Source organism: Siniperca chuatsi, linkage group LG17 (assembly GCF_020085105.1).
Source record: "Siniperca chuatsi isolate FFG_IHB_CAS linkage group LG17, ASM2008510v1, whole genome shotgun sequence".
NCBI lineage: Eukaryota > Metazoa > Chordata > Actinopteri > Centrarchiformes > Sinipercidae > Siniperca > Siniperca chuatsi.
The window spans coordinates 12145734-12168947 of record NC_058058.1 but is presented as its reverse complement, the minus strand read 5'-3'; the positions used below and the strand labels follow the sequence as shown (position 1 = coordinate 12168947).

At 37.9% G+C, this 23214-nt stretch overlaps 2 protein-coding genes, 1 long non-coding RNA gene and 2 other non-coding genes across 5 annotated transcripts; 4 read left to right on the top strand and 1 right to left on the bottom strand.

Moving 5' to 3' along the window:
* Positions 1-3582: 3582 nt before the first annotated feature.
* LOC122864949 lies at positions 3583-7713 on the bottom strand. The gene is made up of 2 exons (XR_006375356.1): positions 6169-7713; positions 3583-4854 (listed from the first exon to the last, which is right to left on the bottom strand). It is a non-coding gene; the product is annotated as an uncharacterized LOC122864949 (long non-coding RNA).
* On the top strand, positions 6207-6278 carry trnah-gug. Its single transcript has one exon. It is a non-coding gene; the product is annotated as a tRNA-His (tRNA).
* On the top strand, positions 7132-7203 carry trnah-gug. The gene has a single exon. It is a non-coding gene; the product is annotated as a tRNA-His (tRNA).
* Positions 7714-7807: 94 nt separating the features above from the next.
* On the top strand, positions 7808-19360 carry clptm1l (CLPTM1 like). Its single transcript, XM_044172767.1, has 18 exons — positions 7808-8072; positions 9242-9467; positions 9629-9723; positions 10191-10380; positions 10845-11044; positions 11280-11358; positions 11961-12078; positions 12198-12292; positions 12711-12795; positions 13421-13524; positions 14528-14593; positions 15118-15168; positions 15346-15428; positions 15559-15593; positions 15717-15772; positions 16159-16203; positions 16524-16639; positions 16743-19360. The coding sequence occupies exons 2-18, from the start codon at positions 9303-9305 to the stop codon at positions 16825-16827; spliced, it is 1668 nt and encodes a 555-aa protein (XP_044028702.1). The 5' UTR covers positions 7808-8072; positions 9242-9302; the 3' UTR covers positions 16828-19360.
* Positions 19361-19997: 637 nt separating this feature from the next.
* rplp1 (ribosomal protein, large, P1) lies at positions 19998-22696 on the top strand. The gene is made up of 4 exons (XM_044172768.1): positions 19998-20210; positions 21316-21390; positions 21957-22068; positions 22571-22696. Exons 1-4 carry the CDS (start codon positions 20139-20141, stop codon positions 22651-22653), a joined length of 342 nt encoding a protein of 113 aa, XP_044028703.1. The 5' UTR covers positions 19998-20138; the 3' UTR covers positions 22654-22696.
* Positions 22697-23214: the final 518 nt, after the last annotated feature.

The window sequence follows — 23214 nt, the reverse complement described above, 5'->3', positions numbered from 1 at the left end:
ATGATGAAGAGAAAGCATAATTTTCCTCCAAGTTTAAATTTTCATAATGTGGGACAAAGTATTATTAAAAATGTAGCCCATATTTAAGAACATTCAAAGTAAAGGTTGGATTTTTTGGGGGGTAATCACTGTGAGAAACAGGATGAGCATCACTTGTGCTCATGATGGTCATTTATTTAAGGGTTCAACACTCTGATATCATTATTCTTGATATTATTACTTTCTAACTCACCACTTACAGCTCTCCAGCTGTAACACTGCTCCCTCTCGTACACTTTCTGTAACAGTCCAGTCATGAATAAAGCCATAACAAACATTTACACAACATACACCTATGTCTGAATGACAAAAATACATTAATTTAACAGACAAATGGAGCCATAAATGTTACAGCTTCCATTATTGAAAAGGTCTATATAATAAAGACAATTTGTATGTGTCCATGCTTTGAGTGCAGAAAGTTACGACTGGCCCTGTTTTTTACATTGTTCACGAATGCTCCTCATACAATAATTGTATAAAAGGCCGTCTTTGTCGTCTCAGCAGAAGACAGGTAGAACGTAAGATTGATGTGATGAATTTTTGACACCGCCACACACGCCTACAGTATATTATGTTGGTGGTCAGTCTAATGCAGCACAAGAAGCAGTGCATTTTTTTTTAGCTTTTCATATAGTGTGCCTCCAGCCCCCATGACAGCCCCCTGTCATACGAGTGGAAACTCCTACATCCACAGAGTTAGTGTTCCCCTGCTGGTGTGACTAACCTCTGCTCCACCTCCTAAACTTTAATCAAAGTGCTGGAGCTGTCAGGCACACACAGAGTCTTTGTAGTTGAGTGCCACATACATGTACGGACTTATAGCCTCCCAGCTGATGTGTAGAGCCTAAAAAACTGCAATGCTGATCCTCACTTGTGTCATTTGTCATGTCTGTAGCACCTTTAACGTTACTTGTTATTTAATTTCTTTGTGTTTTCTGGGATTTCTTTCTCGCTGCCACAGCGGAGCTCAGCCCTAGCCACTCCACCAGATTTATTAAATTATATAAACTCCTCCAAAACAGACTGACAATGCATAAAACACCGTATATCTATGACATATCCAGATTGGTTTCTCTTTTTTTCTTTTATAAGTTACATATGGCAGCTTTAATTCTAATTATGTCCAGGGAATTCTTTCATTCTAAGTACATTACCACCTACCTCCCCACATGTTTGTGGACATATTAAAGTCCTTGTATCTGGATGAAATAATTAAATATCATTTAGTATCTGACTGCAATGGTTTGGTTCAGAAAAAATACAGAGAAAGGTGATATGTCTCTGGAACTATATATTTGTGATAAGGCATTTTATTCAAATAAAGGGAGCGGGTCAGCCGGGCTCTCCCGACCGGTGAGCAAAAGGTGTCTGGTTAATACCCCAAGACTGGCAATTGAAAATGTGTGGACAGGGACACATTCTTTCTATCTGGGAGGTCATTTGGAAATAGAGTGCTGAGTAGCCTTCTCTCTGCCCCTGACTGGAAGGCTGTCTTTTTCTCTCTCTCGATTTCTCTCCTCTGCGCCCCTGACTGCGAAACTCCATAAAGAGTGATGGATGTTGATGGAGACACACGGAGTGGTGATTATGGATCATCGCAGAGTATTGAGGAAGGACGGAGACAGACAGACAGAAAAGGAGAAAGAGAGAGAGACGATTGCAGGCTCAGAATGGTTAATGACACAACTGAAGCCATCTGTTTTTTGTAGATGGAGCAGTTGCGCCACTGAGTGGTGAAGTGTTTAACTACTACCATCAAGGTTATTATAAGAATATATGAAATTGTTCAGACTAAATCTCAAACTATAAAATGTTTCTAAACATGAGTTATGATTTTGACATGAAAAACATTGCTACACTCTATAAATTCACATCAGCAGTGTCAGCTTGAGATCAGCACTCACTGAGTTGGTATTGTCGTGCTCAAGGACACTTCAGCAGAGCACATGCTTGCTAAAACTGTGGCTTTTTCTTGGAAAAAATGGACAGTGTCTAATTATTAGAGGAATCTGAAGTCAAATATTTTGTTGCTTAAATATGGTCTTTGGACCATTGCCATAATGTGAGTGATGTCACAAAAAAATAAGATAGCACACACCTTTAAAAAAGTAAGAAAATAACAGAAAGAAAATAAAGCAAAACATTACAAACCAGGTCATATTACAAAATAAAACATTAAAGCAATGGTGGAAGAAGTACTCAGATCATTTACTTAAGTAAAAGTAGCACAACACTGTAGAAATACTCCATTAAAATGAAAAATCCTACTGTAACAAAAGTACAAAACTATTACTATACAAAATGTCCTTAAAGTATCAAAAGTAACATTACTCAATATGCAGCAGAATGGTCCCTGTCAGAGTTATATTATCATATAATGTATTAGTGGATGATTATTGCTAAAGCATGTAAGAAGCATTTAAATGTTGCTGTTTGTTGATATAGAGCTAATTTGAACAACCTCATATACTATTCGGCTGTTTAATCTGTAACAAACGCATCATATTGTGTAAACTGATCGATCACAAGTTTTGTATCTAAAATCTTAATCTGAAAAATAACTGTCAAACAAATGTACAATATTTCCCTCTGAAATGTAGTGGCTAGAAGTATAAAGTAGTTGTAAGTAGGAGAAAATGGAAATACTTGAGTAAAACTTGTACTTATGTACAGTAATTGAGTAAATGTATTTTCTTACTACTTACGAAAGAAAATAGGTTAAACACAAACATTAAAGCAAAAAACATGACATTAACAGATGACTTTTTGTGAATAAAAGTAAAAGGAGAAGTGATTTAAAAGACACTGAATCTCCTAGCGTAACATTCCCCAAGTGGGTGTTTCAGAGTCGGAAGGCCCTGAGAGCAAAAAGTCCGGTCACCTTTAGTCTCAAACTGGGACTGAGGAACCATTAGAAGGATCTGCCTGAGGATCTCCGCCTGCTCTCTGGCTCATAGGGGACCAAAAATTCTGCAATTTAGCTAATGTATGTGACTCAGGTTTCCTGGGGGAAGGGAACAAGTACATCACTGGTATGGGATAGGCTGAAACCTTTTAATCACATCTGACAAGTAAATGGGCGTGGAATGCATCAGGGGAAAGTCCTGCCCTTCTCTTGGTCATATATTTTAAATGATGCCATTTTTTCTTTGCATATCTCTTTTCTGTTCTTGACATGCTGTTCCGCCCAAAGGCTCAGAAACACAGACTGAGTATTTCAGTACTTTGGGACAGTTGATGGTAAGGCAGATCCCTTTTTCTTCATGCACTCTTTTTGGTTCGAGTTTCAATCATTGCAATAATGGATTAAGTCCTCAAAATAAAACTCCAAATATTAGGCTGTATGATAAACGTGGACATCCAATTCCATTGATAAATGCACAGCGGTGGAAGAAGTGTTCATTTATCTAAGTAACAGTACCAATACGAAAATGCAAAAATACTCCATTACAAGTAAAACTACAGAAGTTTTATCAGCTAAATGTACTTAAAGTATCAACGTACTGGTTCTACAGAAAAATGGCCCTTGTGACTGATAAATTATTATACATTACTTTATTAGATAGTAAACACTAATGCATTCATGTGTAAGCAGCATTTCACTGTTGTAGCAGGTCAAGGTGGAGCTAGTTTCAACTACTTTATTTACACTTAGCTAGTTTAATCCAGTGGTTACCAACCTGGGGTCCGGGATCTTCAAAGGGTTGCAAGATAAATCTGAGGGGTCGTGAGATGATGAATGAGGTAGCAACGAAGAAAATACAAAGTTCTGCTACGTAAATTTCTTTTCTTTTTTTTTTTGGACTTTACTTTTATGTGAAATATTGGATCATTTTACCTTTTTAGGCCTCAAGCCATTATTTAAATGAAACCATCTAAGAGGTTTAAAGAGGAAATCACTCTTATGAAGTGCTAACAACTCAAAGAAATGTAAAACCCCCAAGTAGACTCTGCTTTTTTGTAAGAGGTCACACGTCAAAAACTAGCCAATGTAGTGCAATTTATAAGCTCACTGTATGTTTTTTAATGTAAAATCTTAATTTTAAAATAACTAGTAATTATATCTGTCAAATAAATGTAGTGGAGTAAAAAGTACATTATTTCCCTCAGAAATGTAGTTGAGTAGAATTATAACGTAACATAAAATTGTACATAAGTGCAGTACTTGAGTAAATGTACTTTTTTAACAGTACATTGGTTTCAAGGTATAAAAAAACAGCAAAAAAGACACAGATAAAGTTTACATCAAATTCAGCTGACAATGTAATCGAAACAAAATATTAACAGACAATAAAGCAGGACAGCAAAAACAACCAAACAACAAGTAAAACAAATTACCATAGGGCATATAATTCAAGGTTAGTCATATCGTTTAGAAGGATAAGTTTCTAGTGGGTAATTTCTAGCATTTTTCTTTGCAATTGCATCCTCACCTTTAGTTTGCTGCTGGTGGCAGATCAGAGACAGTCTTTTACCCAAAAGGGTCATAGACCATCTGACAGACAGGAAGCAAGACATGCAGTCGTCGGTGTAGAGGGAGTAGTGTAGAGGATAGAGCAACACATCTCTCTCAGTGATACAGCGAAGACAGGTGGGGTCACGGTTGATAAAGGAAGTCTAATAATATCCACCAGCAGATTTATGAAGTGATGTTCAGCTGGGAAATTTGCCCACATAGCACTTCCAGGATGATGGTGCTGAATTCACTGTATATTCCACACATTCCAATATCCTGATGGCAGAGTTGTTGGGGTTACGGGAGTTTGTGGACAAATTGTAGGACCATGTTGACGCAGCACCCTGTAGGTCCAACTGCAGGGGGTCAAGGAGTGAGACTGTAATACATGTGAGATAAACACTGAGAGACACAAGGACTTCATTAAGATTGAGATCAGTGCCACCGGCCTGAACTCACAGAGGAAGGTGAGCTCGACCGTCTTCAGCACAGGAATGATTAAAGTAGGTTAGGATGTCACTTAAGGACAAACTGTGTCTGGTTAAATGTCACTGATTAAATGTCACTGTGCCTGTTGTAGATTTGGGCAAATACAGGTGAATGGATGTATCATAGTACTAAGAATATTTCACAGGTAGAGCAAGGGCATAAAAAAATCACTCATGCACTTTTATATCATTTTATAAATATTTATATTTTTTCCCGCCCTAAGGTTATGGGGAAGAAATTGGTATTAGCTGTTAAATCATTTACCCCCCGGCAACTTGAACCCTCCATGAGCCTGTATTGACAAGGTTATTATTCTCACTCTCTCTGTTTAACACACAACCTCTGTACTATATAATAGTACTAAATAACAGTGCTTTTATAACCTGTGTTTTTAATTAATATCAGAATCAGAATCAGAAATACTTTTATTGATCCCCGAGGGGAAACTTTTTCATTACAGCTGCTCACTATCACGTCGATGCACACTTGAGAATAGAAGGAATAGAAGTACTAAGCAAATTAAAATATAATACACTATAATGCAGGTAAGATACATTAATTGATTCCCTACATTGCTATGAGGGAAATCAGTTATTCCTGCATGATAATAAGTCCACAGTCAAAGGGAGGTTTGGCGGAACACCCCGATGACAACAACAGAGTGGGAAGCTGCCTCACTGACAGGAAGGTTTTATACAACCAAAGCTGGATGAGCTTGGAATAACAGTATAATCATCTCTGAAATACTGTGAATGAGTCATTATACAGTAATGACAACCACCACACTGATTTCTGTACATGGTTATTGGAGAGTATAGCCACATAATAGATGCCAATCTAACATGTACGGAATGTAACATTTCATCTAATAGATGCAACTTACATTTGTATTAAATTTGTATGATAATTTAATGAATTGATAAAATGATTTTCTGAACTTAAGTTCAAATGGCCAGCGGACAAAAAAGTTGAGCAAATAATTTAAAAAAAATTTAAAAATTTAGCTTGTCAGCTTTGAGGCTTTGATTTAATTGGTTGTGCTGACTGTTGCATTCATTGTCAATTTACAGTTTTTGTGTGTGATTTGTAATTGAAAAAATATGCCTACACAACATTAATTACCTCTATAATTATACCTGTCTTTTGAGCTTTTTGTACCAAATTCTATGAAGTTTGCTTACGTTCATTGAGGGCTTTCATCTGTCAGACTTCGTGGCCAGCCGTGATCGTATAGTGGTTAGTACTCTGCGTTGTGGCCGCAGCAACCCCGGTTCGAATCCGGGTCACGGCATCCTGTTTTGACTCAGAGATAGACGAGAAGATGTCAGATAAAGAAACGTGGTCCTTTCATCACCACCAGCCGGGATTCAATCAAAGACGATGACCAGGAGAACGATGCTTTCTTAAATCATGCAGACAGTAAAACCTGGTTCTGCTGGTTGGTAAGAGGCCCCTTCTGTGGACAAGCGTATCTAAGTACTGTACTTAACTAGGCTTAAATACTAGAGTATTACCATTTTATGTTCCTTTATACTTCTACTCCACTACAGTTCAGAGGGAAATACTGCACTTTTTACTCATTTATTTGATAGATGTAGTTACTTGTTACTTTGCAAATTTAGATGATAAATACAAAGTATAAATCAACTAATAAATTATGATATATTATTATAGGTTAAGCAGTATATAAAGTCATTCAAATTAGTCCCTCATTTAACAGCTGCAACATTAAAGTGATGTACACATTAATGTATCACTAATTATGATCCAGTTATATAATATATATGATTCTGAAATGGACCATTCTGCATAATAAGTACTTTTACTTTGGTACTTCAAGTATATTTGGATGCTTTTACTTATGTACTTTTAGTTAAGTAAAAGATCTGAATACTTCTTCCACCACTGCATACAGGTAACAAGGTTCAGCATTGTGAGATTCGAGTATCACAGGTGCAAACTGTGATGAAATAAAACGCTAAGCATACAAATATTAAGATAGGAATACAAACGTAAAATGTGTATAAGTCCAGCAGTTGAATGCACTTCTTATTTAAGAGCAATATCTATTATCTAAATTAAATTAACGCTATTGCTGATAAGGAAAATGTTGTATGATGTTGTACTGCCAGAGTAGATGGCCAGCCGTGATCGTATAGTGGTTAGTACTCTGCGTTGTGGCCGCAGCAACCCCGGTTCGAATCCGGGTCACGGCAGCCTGTTTTAAAGAGGTAGTTTGTGTGTAGCGGCGTACACACCACCATCCTGTAAGAAATTGGTAGTTAAGAGTTTCATTAGAAACACTTAGCCTAACCAACAGATACTGATATCACCCAAAAACGCAAGCTCTTTGTAGATTCTTCCATTAATTTATTGATTTTATTGCCGTAGCAATTAAACAAAATACTGTATAAGCGTGTAAAATAATTACAAAATTTTCAAGTGGTAAAGCAACGTGTTGTGTTCGTACCGAATGCAATTAAATGTTTATGTATAAACCAGAATCAGCTGGCAGTCCATGAGTAAAGTATGGTGTATTGTCACAACTTACGTGTATTTGGCCCATTACCATAACTTTAACATATTAACATAAACTGTTTTACCTTTTAAAAGTCTTCATATCTCCAGGTAATATTCAATAAATGTTAATAATTTATAATAGCTGTTTATTTTGGGCTAAATAAATGTTTTGTTCAGTGGTCTAAATCTATGGTTCTTTCCTTCAACCGTCTCAGTAACGTGAAGTCTCGCGTTGCCAACCGCCATAAAACATTCCGAAGAAGAAGAAGAAGAAGTCTCGCGTTACCACTCCCCAAATCCCGTCCAAGAAAGCAACCAGGAAGTGAATGGCGGAAATATAAATCCACCTCACGCTTTCAGCTAACAATTTTTGGCCAGACCTGTTTATATCCCGAATGGAGAGGCCACACGAGTAGACAGCAGATGCCTTCAGCTTAAAACGGTGGACGGTTTTGAAGAAATGTCGTTTGGCAGGATCGGTACCGTTAAATTGAATGAACGGATAGCCAGCCAATGATCCAGCTGAGAGTGTCCTGTCACTGACAGCCTGACAGATTAAACACCGGTAGGTTACGTTACGTCTGAATTTTACTTTTAATATATGCTACAACAAATGAGAGACAAATGCGTTTAAAACCTTGAAACCTGGCAACACTGACAGCAGGAAACAAATCCTTTGATCGTGACTTGCAAAACCAAATAGAAGCAACCATATGGACAATTTGACTGCAAGTGTCTCATAGTTTAAGTAAGTTAAAGGGCTTTAGATTGCCTCTAGCCCACCTACAATCTATCAAATGGTGCTAATTTACTACCACCAGCAAATAACTAGTGGCTATTTACTGTAACCTCAGGCAAATAAAAAATCTATGGCAGATAGTCTGACAACTCTACCAGTAGCTGGCCAAAGTGTTCACAATAAGTCTGTTACTTTGAAATTCCACGTGTAAAAATCTATGTGAATATATTTTTTCTGTCAATATCAGGCTTGTACTCTTATCACCCCACCATCTAATGTTTTGTCTAGATGTGTGCTGCCATCAGCTGTTTGTATAGTGTAGTATAGCAATTACAAACCTGGATCAGCAAGCTCTGGCAAATGTTCTTGACCAGCCTTATCCTATACTTATTGAAAGGCTTGGCAAAGACTTGTTACATGCATGAAAGCATGTTATCAAACATTTCATGAGAACCACTGCATGGCTATAGGTATGTGGACACATAATTACAGTTTGGGGAAAGTCCTTTCCTGTTTCAACATGACAGTGCCCCCGTGCAAAGCCAGATCCATAAAGAAATGTTTTTTATTTGGAGTGGAAGAACTTGACTGACCTGCACAGAACGCCTTTTGAATGAATTTCAAGCTAGGCCTTATTGCCCAATATCAGTGCTCAACCTATGAGGCTTTTGTAGCTGAATGGTAGCAGATCTTTGCAGCCAGCCTCCACAATCTCCTGGAAAGCGTTCCCAGAAGAGTGAAGGCTGTTCTAGTAACATTGATTGTTTTGAAATTAGTTCTTCAGCAGTCACATATGGGTGTATTGTTCATGTGTCCGCATACTTTTGGCCATGTAGTGTAATTCAATTTCCCGGATGACAAGTTGGTTATTGGAATTAAGAAGTGAGGCCTCTGCAAGCTGTTGAGCACAGTCAGCAATTGGCTTTTATTATTCCTCCTCCAGGATAAACATCCTTCTATACACTAAGCCTCTATCTATGACTCCTCATTTGCAGACATATGGCCCAGCTCCTCAGCTAGCCAAGGGAGACGACGTAACGAGACGACACTAGCATCATGTTCCTGAAAACATCGTTCACCACCCTGATCGTGGGGGTGTTTGTCGTGTACGTGCTCCACACCTGCTGGGTGATGTACGGGATAGTGTACACTAAACCCTGCGACAGCCCCAAAGGTGACAACTGTATCACACCCTTCCTGGCAGGGAACCCGAAACTACAGGTCAGTAATCTGAAGAGGTGGATGTTCACTTTTGATTCCAGCATGTTTTCTGTTCAGCTGTCTGTGCGGGTGGTATGGTTTAATTGGCAGGGTAGGAACGAGGCCAGTAGTGTACTGTATAAATGTAATAATATCTGTAATATGTCTCTGTGTGTATCCAGTTGAGTATCTACACTACACTGCGGCCCAATGCAGAGGGAGGACATACCCTGATCCACAAAGAGAAAACATTTGATGTCAACAGCAAGTTTGAGAGGTTGGTGGGACTCTCACTTTTTAGATTTCACATAGAATAGAAATGACTTGTAATAAGCCTGGTAAATGGATTGTCTCTGTCCTCAGATCTGATTGATTAAGTCAGACTCAAAGCTGTAAACGAGGTGATGGACACTGAACTTTAATGAACCCCAATGCATTAGTGCATTATTCAGAAGAATGGATATCAGTCTTGCTAGGAACTAAAACACATGTAGAATGTGCTTCACTGCAGTCATATTTTAATGATAACAAGGCATTTTTGTTGAAGAACTGTAAAGGTTTAAAACACTTTATTATGATATTGACTACATTATGATATTTAAAGATTTTAAGACATGACACTCCAAGGAAACCAGTGTGATGCATGCATAAGCATACATAAATCATAATCTGATATACAGTATATCCAAAAAATACCATCCTTCCTTTCATCCTCTTCCCTCTTTCTCTCTTTTTTCCCTCCAGGATAGTAAATGTCTCCCTCCCTAAGAAGACCCGTAACAATGGAACTTTATATGCACTAATTTTTGTCCATCAAGCTGGCGTCACTCCGTGGCAGGATTCACGACAGGTCCACTTGGTGGCTCAGCTCACCACATACATGGTCCCTAAACTGCCTGAAATCTCTTTGATATCCGGAGAGGATAAAACACAGGTACTGAGTTGTTCGCAAGTTCAGGCTGAAAGTGAAAGTGATAGTGTTTTCTGAATAAAGACGTGGGGGTTTAAGGGCATGAGGAGAAGCTTAAGGTAGCTGGATTATATAACTCATGGAAAAATACACTGTTAAAAAATACTTTGTGTTTGATCTTTTTTACTGGCATTATTTGTCCATTATATTCATGCATTCTTTCTTGTATGTCAAGCCCTTTGAGAATTTGTTCAAACAGTTTATATTATTAGTTATTTTTAGTTGTAGCAGGTGTTGTTTTGTAATATTTTCATTAATATTTGTACTTCTCAGCTGACTACTTACATTTTTGTAATACACAATTAGCTTAACTGCAGAACATGTAGTATCTGTATCTTATCACTATAGATACAGAAGAGTTAAGTTACTAATCGGGCGTTTGATTTTGGGAGTAAAATTTCTTCGCACCTGTCTGTGTGATCACACAGGGTGAGAACGAAGAAGCCCAGCAGAAGAAACAGCGTGATGGAAACCCTGCGGCAGGGGGTGGAGCTGGAGGTGGTCCCACTTCCACGTCAGATCACCCAACTTCCCATTGGCGCTCCCGCCTGACACTCAACATTGTCGGCGACCACTTCCTGTTCGACAGAGAATACCTGCCTAGTGATGTCCACAGATACCTCAGAGTGTAAGATAGTGGATACAGACAAAACATACACACACATACAACACTCTCTGAGAATGTCTAGGTATGGTTTGGAAACACAATGCATGCTGGTATTATAATTTAGGCAATGTGAGACAGATTTGAGCAATGGATTACACAGACCAACAGCACAGACTGGATGTCGATACAATTATTAGAAAAGCTTTTAATTAGCACCCAGAGGCATCAGAGGATGTTTTGTTTTTCTGTGTTTCAGATTCCAAAATGGTAAGAAGATGGTTTATCTACCTCTGCTGTTTGTCGATGAGCTCAGCAACCGGGTCAAGGACCTTGTGGTAACTTTTACATTTAAATAAATATTATATAATACTCTTTTATTGACTGTCGGATGGTTTCTCATTGGCAGATTTCCAAATGCACTATTTTTTTTGCTATTATTCATTTTCTTACTGAACTTGTTTAGATGAAAATGCAAACACTTATACTATAACTCAGTGATTCAAGGCTGGTATGATAAACCAGATCCTTGTTGATTTTGTTTTCACTGACCCCAGTCCTGAATTGCTTCCTGCATCAGAATAATATAAAGCCAAAGCTTGTCTCACCTGAATATCACAGAGATGCAGTGAGATGCAAACAAAGTATGGATGATAATAGTTTACAGATGTTTGGAGGCCATAACACATCTAAAAATATTGACTCTATAAGATACGATTATGTTGATCTGTCATTTCACATATAAACTTTAAAGAGTACCAGAACATCAATACTTGAGAAGCTGATTATGTATGTGAAGTAAGTAGTTGTGTGTGTGTGTGTGTGTGTGTGTGTGTGTGTGTGTGTGTGTGTGTGTGTGTGTGTGTGTGTGTGTGTGTGTGTGTGTGTGTGTGTGTGTGTGTGTGTGTGTGTGTGTGTGTGTGTGTGTGTGTGTGTGTAGGAGATCAACAGTACCTCCATGGAGCTCCCTCTGACCATCTCCTATGACTCTATCTCTCTGGGGAGGCTACGATTCTGGATCCACATGCAAGACGCTGTTTACTCTCTGCAGCAGTTTGGTATGTTGATCTCTCTCTCAGACACACACACACTCACACTCACTCACTCACTCTGTCTACAAGCCTTATACTCTAATACCATGTATATTTGTCTGTCTGTCTCCCTGTATGTGTTGCAGGTTTCACAGAAAAGGATGCTGATGAGATTAAAGGAATCTTTGTGGATACCAACCTGTACTTCCTGGCTCTGACCTTCTTTGTAGCTGCCTTCCATGTAAGTCTTAATACACCACATTACACTAGAACAGAAGAACATAGAATAGAGCTCAAAGATTGGTACATTTGTTTATCATTTGTATTTTGATTTCTTGACATAATAGCATGTGAATACATTCCTGATTAGACATATTGGATTTTTTTGAAGTAGAACTTTTCCAACCAGCACATAAAATCAGCATTAAGTGTGTAATGTGTTTGTACAAAGCAAACCTTTACTTACTCTTGGCTTTCATCTTTAACATAAGCACAAAAAAGAAACATTTAAGTCTTGACACCTCAATAATAAAAGAAAGATAAAGGAGCACTGAGGTGTACTGATTATGGACAGTTAACAGTAAACTGTAGCTTGACAAATTTGAGTGTTTTAAAAAAAATCAACAACAACGTATATGTCTTGTCTATTGCTTTTTCAGCTCCTCTTTGACTTCCTGGCATTCAAGAACGACATCAGCTTCTGGAAGCAGAAGAAAAGCATGGTGGGAATGTCCAGCAAAGCAGGTAGGTAACTTTGTTCTCACTGACCTGCTGATACACCATTCAAATAATGAAAAACACAATATTGGTCAGGAAACACACACAAAACAGATGACAAAGTTGGAAAAGTATGGAGTTCAGCTGCACACTATAGATTTGTTGTGACTGATTGAATAGAGCATGTACAATACAGTATGTAACTGTCAGTCCTTCAGAAAAATGTGTAAAATAAGTGAATCTACAAGAAACCAGGAATCAGTGGTGTGTTGTAGTATAATCTGACTCAGTGAGTATGAACTGCTGGGTGGCCAGATATTACGCTTTGCTTCCTTATGCTCAGCAACAAAAATAAGGGATGCTCTTGCATGCTTGCTGTCAGGTAATGGCAAGAATTAGCCATCTGCTGTTTCGCCCACAGCAGTATAACCAAGAGGCCTATACTAATGATTTGGAATAGCTTTCTAATTCTTCGATCAAACCTTTGTCCTGCACTGGAACTGTGTATATCAGAATATGATGGAGTATAACCCTGCAAAGCATCAAACTTGTGGAAAATGTATCATCTGCTGGATTAAAGGATTAAATCTTGACCAGCAGTAACCTAGGCAAAGCCGTCACAGCATAACATTTTGTGTGTTTTGTTTTCTAGTGCTCTGGCGATGTTTCAGCACAATAGTGATTTTCCTCTATTTGTTTGACGAGCAGACCAGCCTGCTTGTCCTCATACCTGCTGGCATCGGCACTATCATTGAAGTAAGTACACACAGACTGGAAACACACACTTAAAAATACACGTAAATACACACTTGCATGCATTCAGAACTAAATAGAAACATGTACATGAATCCAACTGTGATATCTTCAATCGAAGTATATGTGATATCTCTGAAATGAGAATTTATATTCACAATGGAATTATTTTTTTGTGTGTGGGATTTAAATGTATGTAATGACATATATTAATATGTCATTAAATATTTAGACATGTGAGAGGCTCAACTCATACATTACTCAAAACTGGTACTATTACATTTGTAGTCTTAGAACTCATGTTGTTTTTGTTGCTGGTGTACATAAGAATAATAAAAATATGTTCACACAAATAACAATATTGAAAACAATATTTTCAGAATCAGAAATAAAGAGGGGAAAGTCTTTTGTTACAGCTGCTCACCATCACGTCAATGCACACTTGAGAATAGAAGGAATAGAAGTACTAAGCAAATCAAAATATAATACACTATAATACAGCTAAGATAAATTAAGTACAAAGTGGATATAAGTATAACAGCTATAATAAGTGTATGTACAAAAGTGGATTTAGAGGTTGATAAGTATGTATGGTATAATACAATGTAATAATATAAGTAATAAGTAATAGTGCAATAATGAGTACTGTCAAGTTAAATGTAGCTTATTAAGATGATTATGAGGTGGTGGATATTGCACAGCAGTAATAGAAGTATGAATAAATAGGGAATTTGCTCTCAGGTTTCAGCTCAACACTTCCCTGTGTGCTGAGACAATGTCCCACCAGTGACTGCCTGACACCTGAAAATAGTTTGTCAAATATGGCAAAGTTCAGTTAGCTCAAAGCCTCAATTAAGGGGAATGAGACACCCCTTTCCTTGATATAATTCTCCAGCTTAACATCACTTAACATCATTCTTTTGATGTTAAGTAGCATTTATAAAAATAAATACTATGATTCTTGTTGATTAATGCATGATATGCTGCGTTTTTTTTTTTGTTGCAGGTATGGAAAGTGAAGAAGGCCTTTAAGATTCAGGTTTTCTGGAAAGGAGGCAAACCATCATTCCTGGTAGGTGTGTGTGTGTGCACCTGTGTGTAACTGGTTGATCTTTTTTCTGTTATCAAATCAAATCTTGCCTATCTAGGCTGCTCTACGCTGTTTGACTGTTTGTAAATGGTAAACGAATTGATATGTGGACCATCACTACCATTTCTTCTCACTCCTCTGCACAGCTTTTCTTTGAGTAGATTTGATTAATTTTCTCTGCCTGCTGCTTTAATAGAGCTCTCTGCTAAATTACTGTGGGTTGAAACTGAAAGCGCAGAACAGGTACTGGAGCCACAGCCACATTTTGGAGCCATGATAAACGAATAAGCGAAACAAATGTTTTGATGCAGTAGTGTTGGTAGGTTAATACACCTGTAATAGATAACACGATTGGCCTTATTTAAGTGCTACAATGGGCAGTTCTAATACACATAAAGTTTGTAATTGTCTTTTTGGCCGCAGTATTTTCCCATGTTTCAGATCCACTCACCTCACAGCTGTACAGATAAAGAAAATAAATGTGTTTTTTCCTTTTTGTGGAACAGTTTGGGAAATTAGATGAATCAGAGAGGAGAACAGAAGAGTATGATACTCTGGTAAGACACTATAGACTCACACATGCATCGACAATACAATAAACCATACTTTCTACATAAGCATGAGTGAAACATCAGTCTGTAGAGACAGGTTTATTATACATATGTGGACAGTATAGGTTATGTTGTAACTCAATGATGTACACTAATTGTTATATGCCTTGTGTTTCTCTGTAGGCCATGAAGTATCTCTCATACCTCCTTTACCCACTGTGTATCGGAGGAGCTATGTATGCTCTAATATTCCTACGATATAAGAGGTAGGGGTCTGTGTGTGTACATAACATGCACAATTTTTACATGATTACTTATCGTGTGTCTAAACTAATGTCATCAGTCTCACCGGTCACTATATGATTATCTCCCTTTGTTTCTCTGTCTCTGTTTTAGTTGGTACTCGTGGTTGATCAACAGTTTGGTTAATGGTATTAACGGTTTTACTGAATAAACTAACCAGTTCATTATTACCAGCATTAGAATTACAAGTTGATTACATCCTTGTGCAATTGATTTACATTATTTCTTCCATATTTTCTTCACCATTCCAGGTGTATATGCTTTTGGCTTCCTCTTCATGCTTCCTCAACTGTTTGTCAACTATAAGGTCAGTTCATCATGGTCAACGTGAGAGTGGTCTTACTTTTCATAAAATTTTAAAATGTGGTAATGGACAAAATACATTTATCATAAAGACTACCTCAAAATGTGTGCCACATCTCAACTCTAAGGGTCGAAAATAACTGCTACAAACAAAGAAAAGTTATGTTTACATTCAGTGTTATTCACCGGAACGCATTGTGTGTGCTTCACAGAGAACCTTTAAACTTTAAGCTCCAGATCTTCTGGGAAAGTGTGCTCGCTAAAACATAAAATTGTTCAGACGTTGCTGCAAAGTTATTGGAAACATAAATTGCACCACAGCATTGCATTTAATTTGATTTACTGTTTTTGGCTTTCAAACATCCCACTGACTTATGCTTAATTCAACAGCTGAAATCTGTGGCCCACCTGCCCTGGAAAGCCTTTACGTACAAGGTGAGAACAGTTAGTCAGTTATTCCATTACTACAGGGAGTGCTGATTAACATGTTTTAATGAGTGGATAGTCTGGATTTAGAGATTTGTTGTTATATTAGTACTAACTGATCAGTCACCAAATTTTCAGCTTAAAAATTGTGTTGTTCTGCCACAGATGATTGATTAACAGATACTTAATTATGTTTGATATAACAACCATTTTTTAGCATTGTTCTTTTCAAATGTTAAATAGATTATTTAAGTCACTGAATGTCCTTATTAGTGATTGGTGCATTATTTTAAATTATTAACCGATTGATATTGATTGATTGTTGCCAGGCATTCAATACCTTCATCGACGATGTGTTTGCCTTCATCATCACCATGCCAACGTCCCACAGACTGGCCTGTTTCAGAGACGATGTGGTGTTTCTCATTTACCTCTACCAGAGATGGTATACACATACACACACACACACACACACACACACACACACAATCACCAACAAAACATACCCAACAGTTTTCTAACCTACAACTCTCTCTTCCCTTACCCAGGCTCTACCCAGTGGACAAAACAAGAGTAAATGAATATGGAGTTTCTTACGATGAAAACCCCAAAGGAAAGACTCACAAGGACTAGAGAGGAAAGACGGGTTATTAGCTTCCATGATCTGGAATCTGCAGGTTTTGTCTTCGATCCACTGTTCTCATTTGGTATCAGCTGAGCTGGTTTAATGATCCAGAGGCACCTGGAAGTTTTATTTTTTATTTCTGGTCAGTTGTAAATGGACCAGGTGCATCAACATCCTTGTGGTTTTTGACTTTTTCACCCCGTCCCATAGTGCAAAGTGTTGAAAGGTCAACATCTGCTTATCCGCCTTTTGCAGTCTGTAGAGGTATTTTTCTGTTTTGCAGTGTGTGATGCGATCAATAAGATAAATCTCTGACCCATTTCAAACTGACACAACAACCTGGAAAAAATGTGTTTCTAATGTGTGTGTGAATGGCCAGCAACCTGCTCACGACTATGACCATGTCTACCACGTCAGATTTGGTATGAAAGAGTAAACTGATGACTATAGCAACTCTTTTGTAATCGATATTGGTGGCAACCCCGAGCTTACTCAGCCAAAAATTCTGCTCTTCCCTTTTTTTATTTTTCAGACATCATGTCAATCCACAAAGTCACTATCCTTGTCTATTAGAACAGCTCCATCCTTTTAATATCACTGGAGATTTTTTTACCTTGGTTTCCAGCTTTGGGTCTGAAAACACTGAATTGGCAAGAGTGAAATATGATTTATTACATTGGGTGGGACTCCAATTTTAAGCTGAAGTTCCCTCTTGAGAATCACTGTAAATATTTTATTTTCAGAATTTCCATTGCAATGTCAAAAAGGGATTATTATTATTATTATTGTAAACATTTGTATGTTTACAAATTCCAATTAATTGACAGGGTACAGTTTCAGAAGAGCCTGGTTCAGACTGTTTTGAGGAACCAATATCTAAATATATATCGATTTTCAATATTATTATTCCATATTATTCCATGAGCGCCAAGTCTGATACATCAGAGCTTTCAGAAAAATCTGAGTTTTGTTGAAGTGAACACTATTTACAAGTCGGAAACTGGTAATTACGGTAACTCCAATATAACATGAAAGCTGCATTAGGCAAAGGTGGGCAGTACTGAGACATGTGGACAACAAGTGGATGTATTAAGACGGTGTAGTCCCTCATTCGTCCAGGATTGTTCCATCGCAGAAAAGGTTTCAGTCGTAGTCATCTGGACACTGTTTTCAGAATCAAGACGTTTCGGCTCCCATCCGGAAGTCATTCTCAATTGTGAAAATGGTCTGAGAACTCAGAAATTTAACTCAGGAAGACTCCTCCCTGAGGGCAGGGCTTAAGCAACACAGAGTAGCGTAAATTTATGAGTTCTCAGACCATTTTCACAATTGAGAATGACTTCCGGATGGGAGCTGAAACGTCTTGATTCTGAAAACAGTGTCCAGATGACTACGACTGAAACCTTTTCTACGAAAGTGGATGTATTGTTAGCTCAGTTAAATATTAATGATGCAGAATTTGAATGCTTTTTCTAGAAATTATGCTAATTATGTTGTAATATTGCTCAGTGAAAAGGCTGGTAACATTTTGCCTCTTAGAACGTATAAATGTGTAGACATATGTTAACCCTGGGACCAATTCCAGAACGACAGACCCCATTTAACCTACCTGTTAAAGCGAGAATATACTATATATGCTTAAAAATGACTGAGGCAGGAGTCAAAGAAAAAGGCACTTAAAAAGTAACAACAAATTAGTAATTTCAAATGCATCACTTTTAATGTTTAAGATATTTACTAATGAACCTTCCACCTATGCACATATGATGGCTGTAATAGAAGTAGAAGATTCCGATTTGTTGCCATGGTGAAGGGTATACATTTCCTGAGCGTTCCAGAATCTTGAGCTGCAGTAGAAGCAGATAGAAGATTCTGATTTGTTCCCATGGAGGTGTGGCTAAATTGCCTGAACATTCTAGAATGTTAAGCTTGAAAGTTCCTGAATCTGTTGCATTGAGTTGAGTCACCTGCTCTGTCCACTCGTTAAATGATACTGACTTTTATTACACTGTAACACAGGACGGTACCACTGAAAGCCATTATGTCCTTTCCATCCACTCTAGTTTTGTAGTTTTACCTACTCAAGTATTTTTTTACATATCAGGGCCAAGAAAATTCTTTAGTGCCAAATGTGAGAATGATTCTTTAAACTGTGAGCTTTGTATGTTCACCATGAATGGTCCATCTGATGTTTTCAAATAGACACTGACATTGTGAGGGAAACCGTAAATGGAAAGACTTGAGGAAAGTATTACTGCTTCCGAATTTTCAGTCACATTTTGATTTTTATGCCATAGTTCTAATGTTATGTTATTGTTTTTTGTTTTGTTTTTTTTAAATAGAAGGACTTCTTGGGATCAGCTGACTACATTTTCAGATATCAGGAGATATTAGGTCTGTGTACAAAGATCTCAATCAAAGGTTTTCTGTTCCTGTGTAAATGCAGCCAGGAGAGCTTTTCCAGAAATTTGCCTTGAAATGGTTTTACTTATTGTAATGTGTGTGTTTTTGATTGAGATTAAATAAAATTGACTGACAGAACATGTTATTTGCAGTGGATTTAAAACCTCTGGACATTTTTCATCTGTACATATTCTTCACAGTTTTGCATTTTAAGTGATAATAGCAGCAGGAACTACACAAAGCACACATATAGGCTTGCATAGTGTCAGATTTCAAAACGTATGGTACCTCTATCTAGAGGTTTGATAAAGTGCACTATATGTACACATTTAGATCTTTGGTACATACTACTAACTAGTATTCAACTTCAAACTCATCTGTTCAGATTTATTTAAACTTACATATAGATAAAAGATACAATAGATATATAAAGATGAAATTATTTATTTATTTAAAGAAAAAGAAAAAAATACAGGGGGAAGGCTGTGTATGAACTGCCTTGGAAACATGACACATTTGTAAAAAAAAAAAAAATAAGCAAAGATATAAAAATAAGAATAAAAATCGGAAAAATACTGGGTGCTTAATTGTATAGAGGCTTTTGTTTTGTGTAATTGTATAAATCAATTCATGCTCAAATGAAAAATAGCGGGAACTTTTCAGAATGAAAAGTGATCCTATTTTAATGTGGACTACGTCTGTCGTCACTTTGTGTGCGTACTGACGTTGGAGACACGCAGCCCTGACGCATAGTATATGTTGGAAGCTCCCGCCCTCTCTCTCCCCTTTTCCGCTGTAGGAAGTTAACGTGCCTAAGGTGCTTGGTTCTTCATCCGAAGCTAAGGCCCACAATCCGGCGACTAGCACCGTCAAATTTAGGCATCCAACGCAACAAACATAAAAACTAACATCTACAATGGCCTCCGTGTCTGAGCTCGCCTGTATTTACTCGGCCCTGATCCTCCACGACGATGAAGTCACCGTCACCGTAAGTGCCCCTGTTTATCTCTGACAGCTCAGCCAATACCTCTTAACTGGACCCTCGGCAGTCTGGTGCTGGTGGTGAAAACCCTAAATGATAAAGCTGAGAAGATAGTAAGGACTCTACTGTCAAACTGGGATAGTATTATGTCTGTTGAAACACGACTTTAGGTGTTAAGGCATCCAAACTGTTCCATATAACATTACCGGCTAAAATGGCGGCATGCTTGTTGCTAACGTTAGGCCGCGTTTATGTATCAGGGCAGCGGTTATCTGTGTTGTGACATTCATGAGTATTGTCAACATGTGGCTCTATTTGTTGTTACTCGCCACACGTCTTAAACATCTAAACTAACAGTTGAAGTTCAAGATAAGTCATTCACTTAATGACAGTTGCTAGCTAATGCTAAGCTTGGTAATCTCATCAACGGCACACCATGCTTTTTATTTTCAGAAGGGCAAAGTTATCACCGTGAAAATAACGGTGTTGGTGGTTAAGTACTGTGTATTATCACGTTCTAGTGTATGTCTGCTTTATTTCATTCATCATAACACTATAGTTAGTTGTCTAACGTTGTCCTGACAGGTTTGGTACACGTGGATGCTGCACAACATCTATATGATGTGCAAACAGCTGCATAAATCGGAATATAGCATGTGAGATAATGTAATAACCCTGGTGTTGTAGCAATAAACAATCTCAATAATTATATGTATACTTCTAACCAAAGTGTCTGAGTCCAAGGTGATGTCTTCAAATCACTTGTATTGTTAATCAACAGTCTAAGTCCATTACATTTATAATATAAAACAAAATAGAAGCATATCCTCAAATTTGAGAAGCTGAATCCAGAAAATTAGATATGATTTTAAATGAGTACTTGATTAGCAAAGTAGCTATCTATTTAAGCAAGCACAACTACAGTGTTTGTTGCATTGAAGTACATATCCGTAGAATAATAAAACTGGCAAATTAATGTGAAGCAGTAATAGAAGACTTTGGTCGCTCCTAACTTTTCATATTTTTATTTTTTGTACAGAAACTTGCATAAAGTCACTTCTAGTTATTTAAGGATGAATGATTTAACAATTGCTATTTTCTGTGTTTGTAGGAGGACAAGCTGAATGCTCTGATCAAGGCTGCCGGAGTCACTGTGGAGCCCTTCTGGCCAAGTCTGTTTGCCAAGGTGAGACAACAACACACACACTTTGTCAACACTCATACATAAACTGCAGTTGTACCATGATGATGTGGAGAGATTCTTGTAATAAAATTTAACGAAGGGGTGGTGCACATGCAGGGTTTAAACCAGTAGGATGGAGTAGTGGCTCGTCCACAACAGTTTAATAAACTATGAAATGGCAGAGTACCTTGGACTTCGTGGCTTGCTTTTGCAGTCACATACAACCAGATTTCTGTTGACTGAGAGAAGCAGCTCCTAAATTATTTTTCATGGACAAGAAGTTAGTCTGTGGCAGAAGCACAGGTAGAACATACTGAATTAAAAGATTGCAAATGGTCTGTGTAGGAGATTTGACTGTACTGTGGTACGGTTTCTAGGTATTTCAAATTCATACCAGGGTTTACTCGGTGTAAGTTACCAGCACAAACCTGAATTGCAGAAAAGCTCGCTCTACATATGATCAATAGTGCCGTGGCTTTTAGTTATGTAGGTCTGTGCATCACTCACCCGAACAAGCCCTGGACATGTGAATGAAGGGACTCTGACCTGTGAATGTTGTCATTTCGTAGGCTCTTAACAGCATTGACATCGGCAGCCTGATCTGCAACGTTGGAGCCGGAGGTGGAGCTCCAGCTGGAGCCCCTGCTGCTGGAGTTGCTGCCGCTGCTGGTGACGCCCCAGGTAAACAGTGGTTTAAAGTGGAAAGAAGGTTTTAGATGGGCCTAACATTCAAGTGCTCCAGATATTTTCATTAGTGTTTGTGTTACTGCAACTGAGCTGGACTCATTTAGTTCATTTTGAATACAGATTAAAGGGAGGAGATGTGGCTGAACTGAGTTCCTCAGGCAGGATAGAGCTTGAAAAGCGCCTGGCCTGAGGTGTAGATTTAGGACCAGTTCAGTAACTGAAGTGGTGTAGCATGGCTTTTCTTAATTTAGTACTGGTCTGGTTAAGGCGTTGCTCCAAGTGATACCAACATCAACCTTTTCTCAATTTGGAAGGAGAACTTCTTTTTTCTCACCATAAGGGAACCCAGCTGAACTATCAGCTTACCCTGATCTTCTAGAGTAACTGTGAAAAGCCAGTCTCTTACTTTTGGCCATGTGTTTAAACTACAAAAGCTAGTTTTTACATCCTGCATCTTTGACTTTGTTAACCATACCCTGTCTTGTTTGCCCTACAGCCAAGGAGGAGGAGAAGAAAGAGGAGAAGAAGGAAGAGTCTGAGGAGTCTGACGATGACATGGGCTTCGGTCTCTTTGATTAAAACAGCTGTTTTTTAAGAAAACACAATAAAACGACAAAAATGACTTCTGCCTTGTCTCACTTTTTTTGTTCACCCCTTGATATAGTCTCTATAACAGTAGTGGTATGTGGTTAGTTGGTGGACAATAACAGTATTGGTGTTTTTTCATTTCTTATTTTTGTGAGCCTATTATGATTGATCCTGATTGTGTCCACTCTGTAAGGTGCAATAACAAAGGAAGCTACACAAGTAAATTTTTAAGGAGGCGGACAAGTCTTATAATACAAGGGGAGAGAGTTGGAGACAAAATGTAGACACTGGAGAAAATGTGTCAGTAGCCCCATCAAACGAGAATGTGGTCTGTCAGAAATGAGCCAGAACTGGAGTAGATAACTGAATATCCTACATAGTGAAAAGCTTCTCTAAGGATAGGGTCTTACGTTTTACATTGTGTTTTTTGGCAACGAATGAATTTTAAAAAGTCATCCTAAAGCCTTGGAAATTGCAAACATATGCCTACAATAAAACATGCTGTAGTGCTTTTCCCTTTTGTACTGGCCACCTAAAAATGTCCCTCAGAAA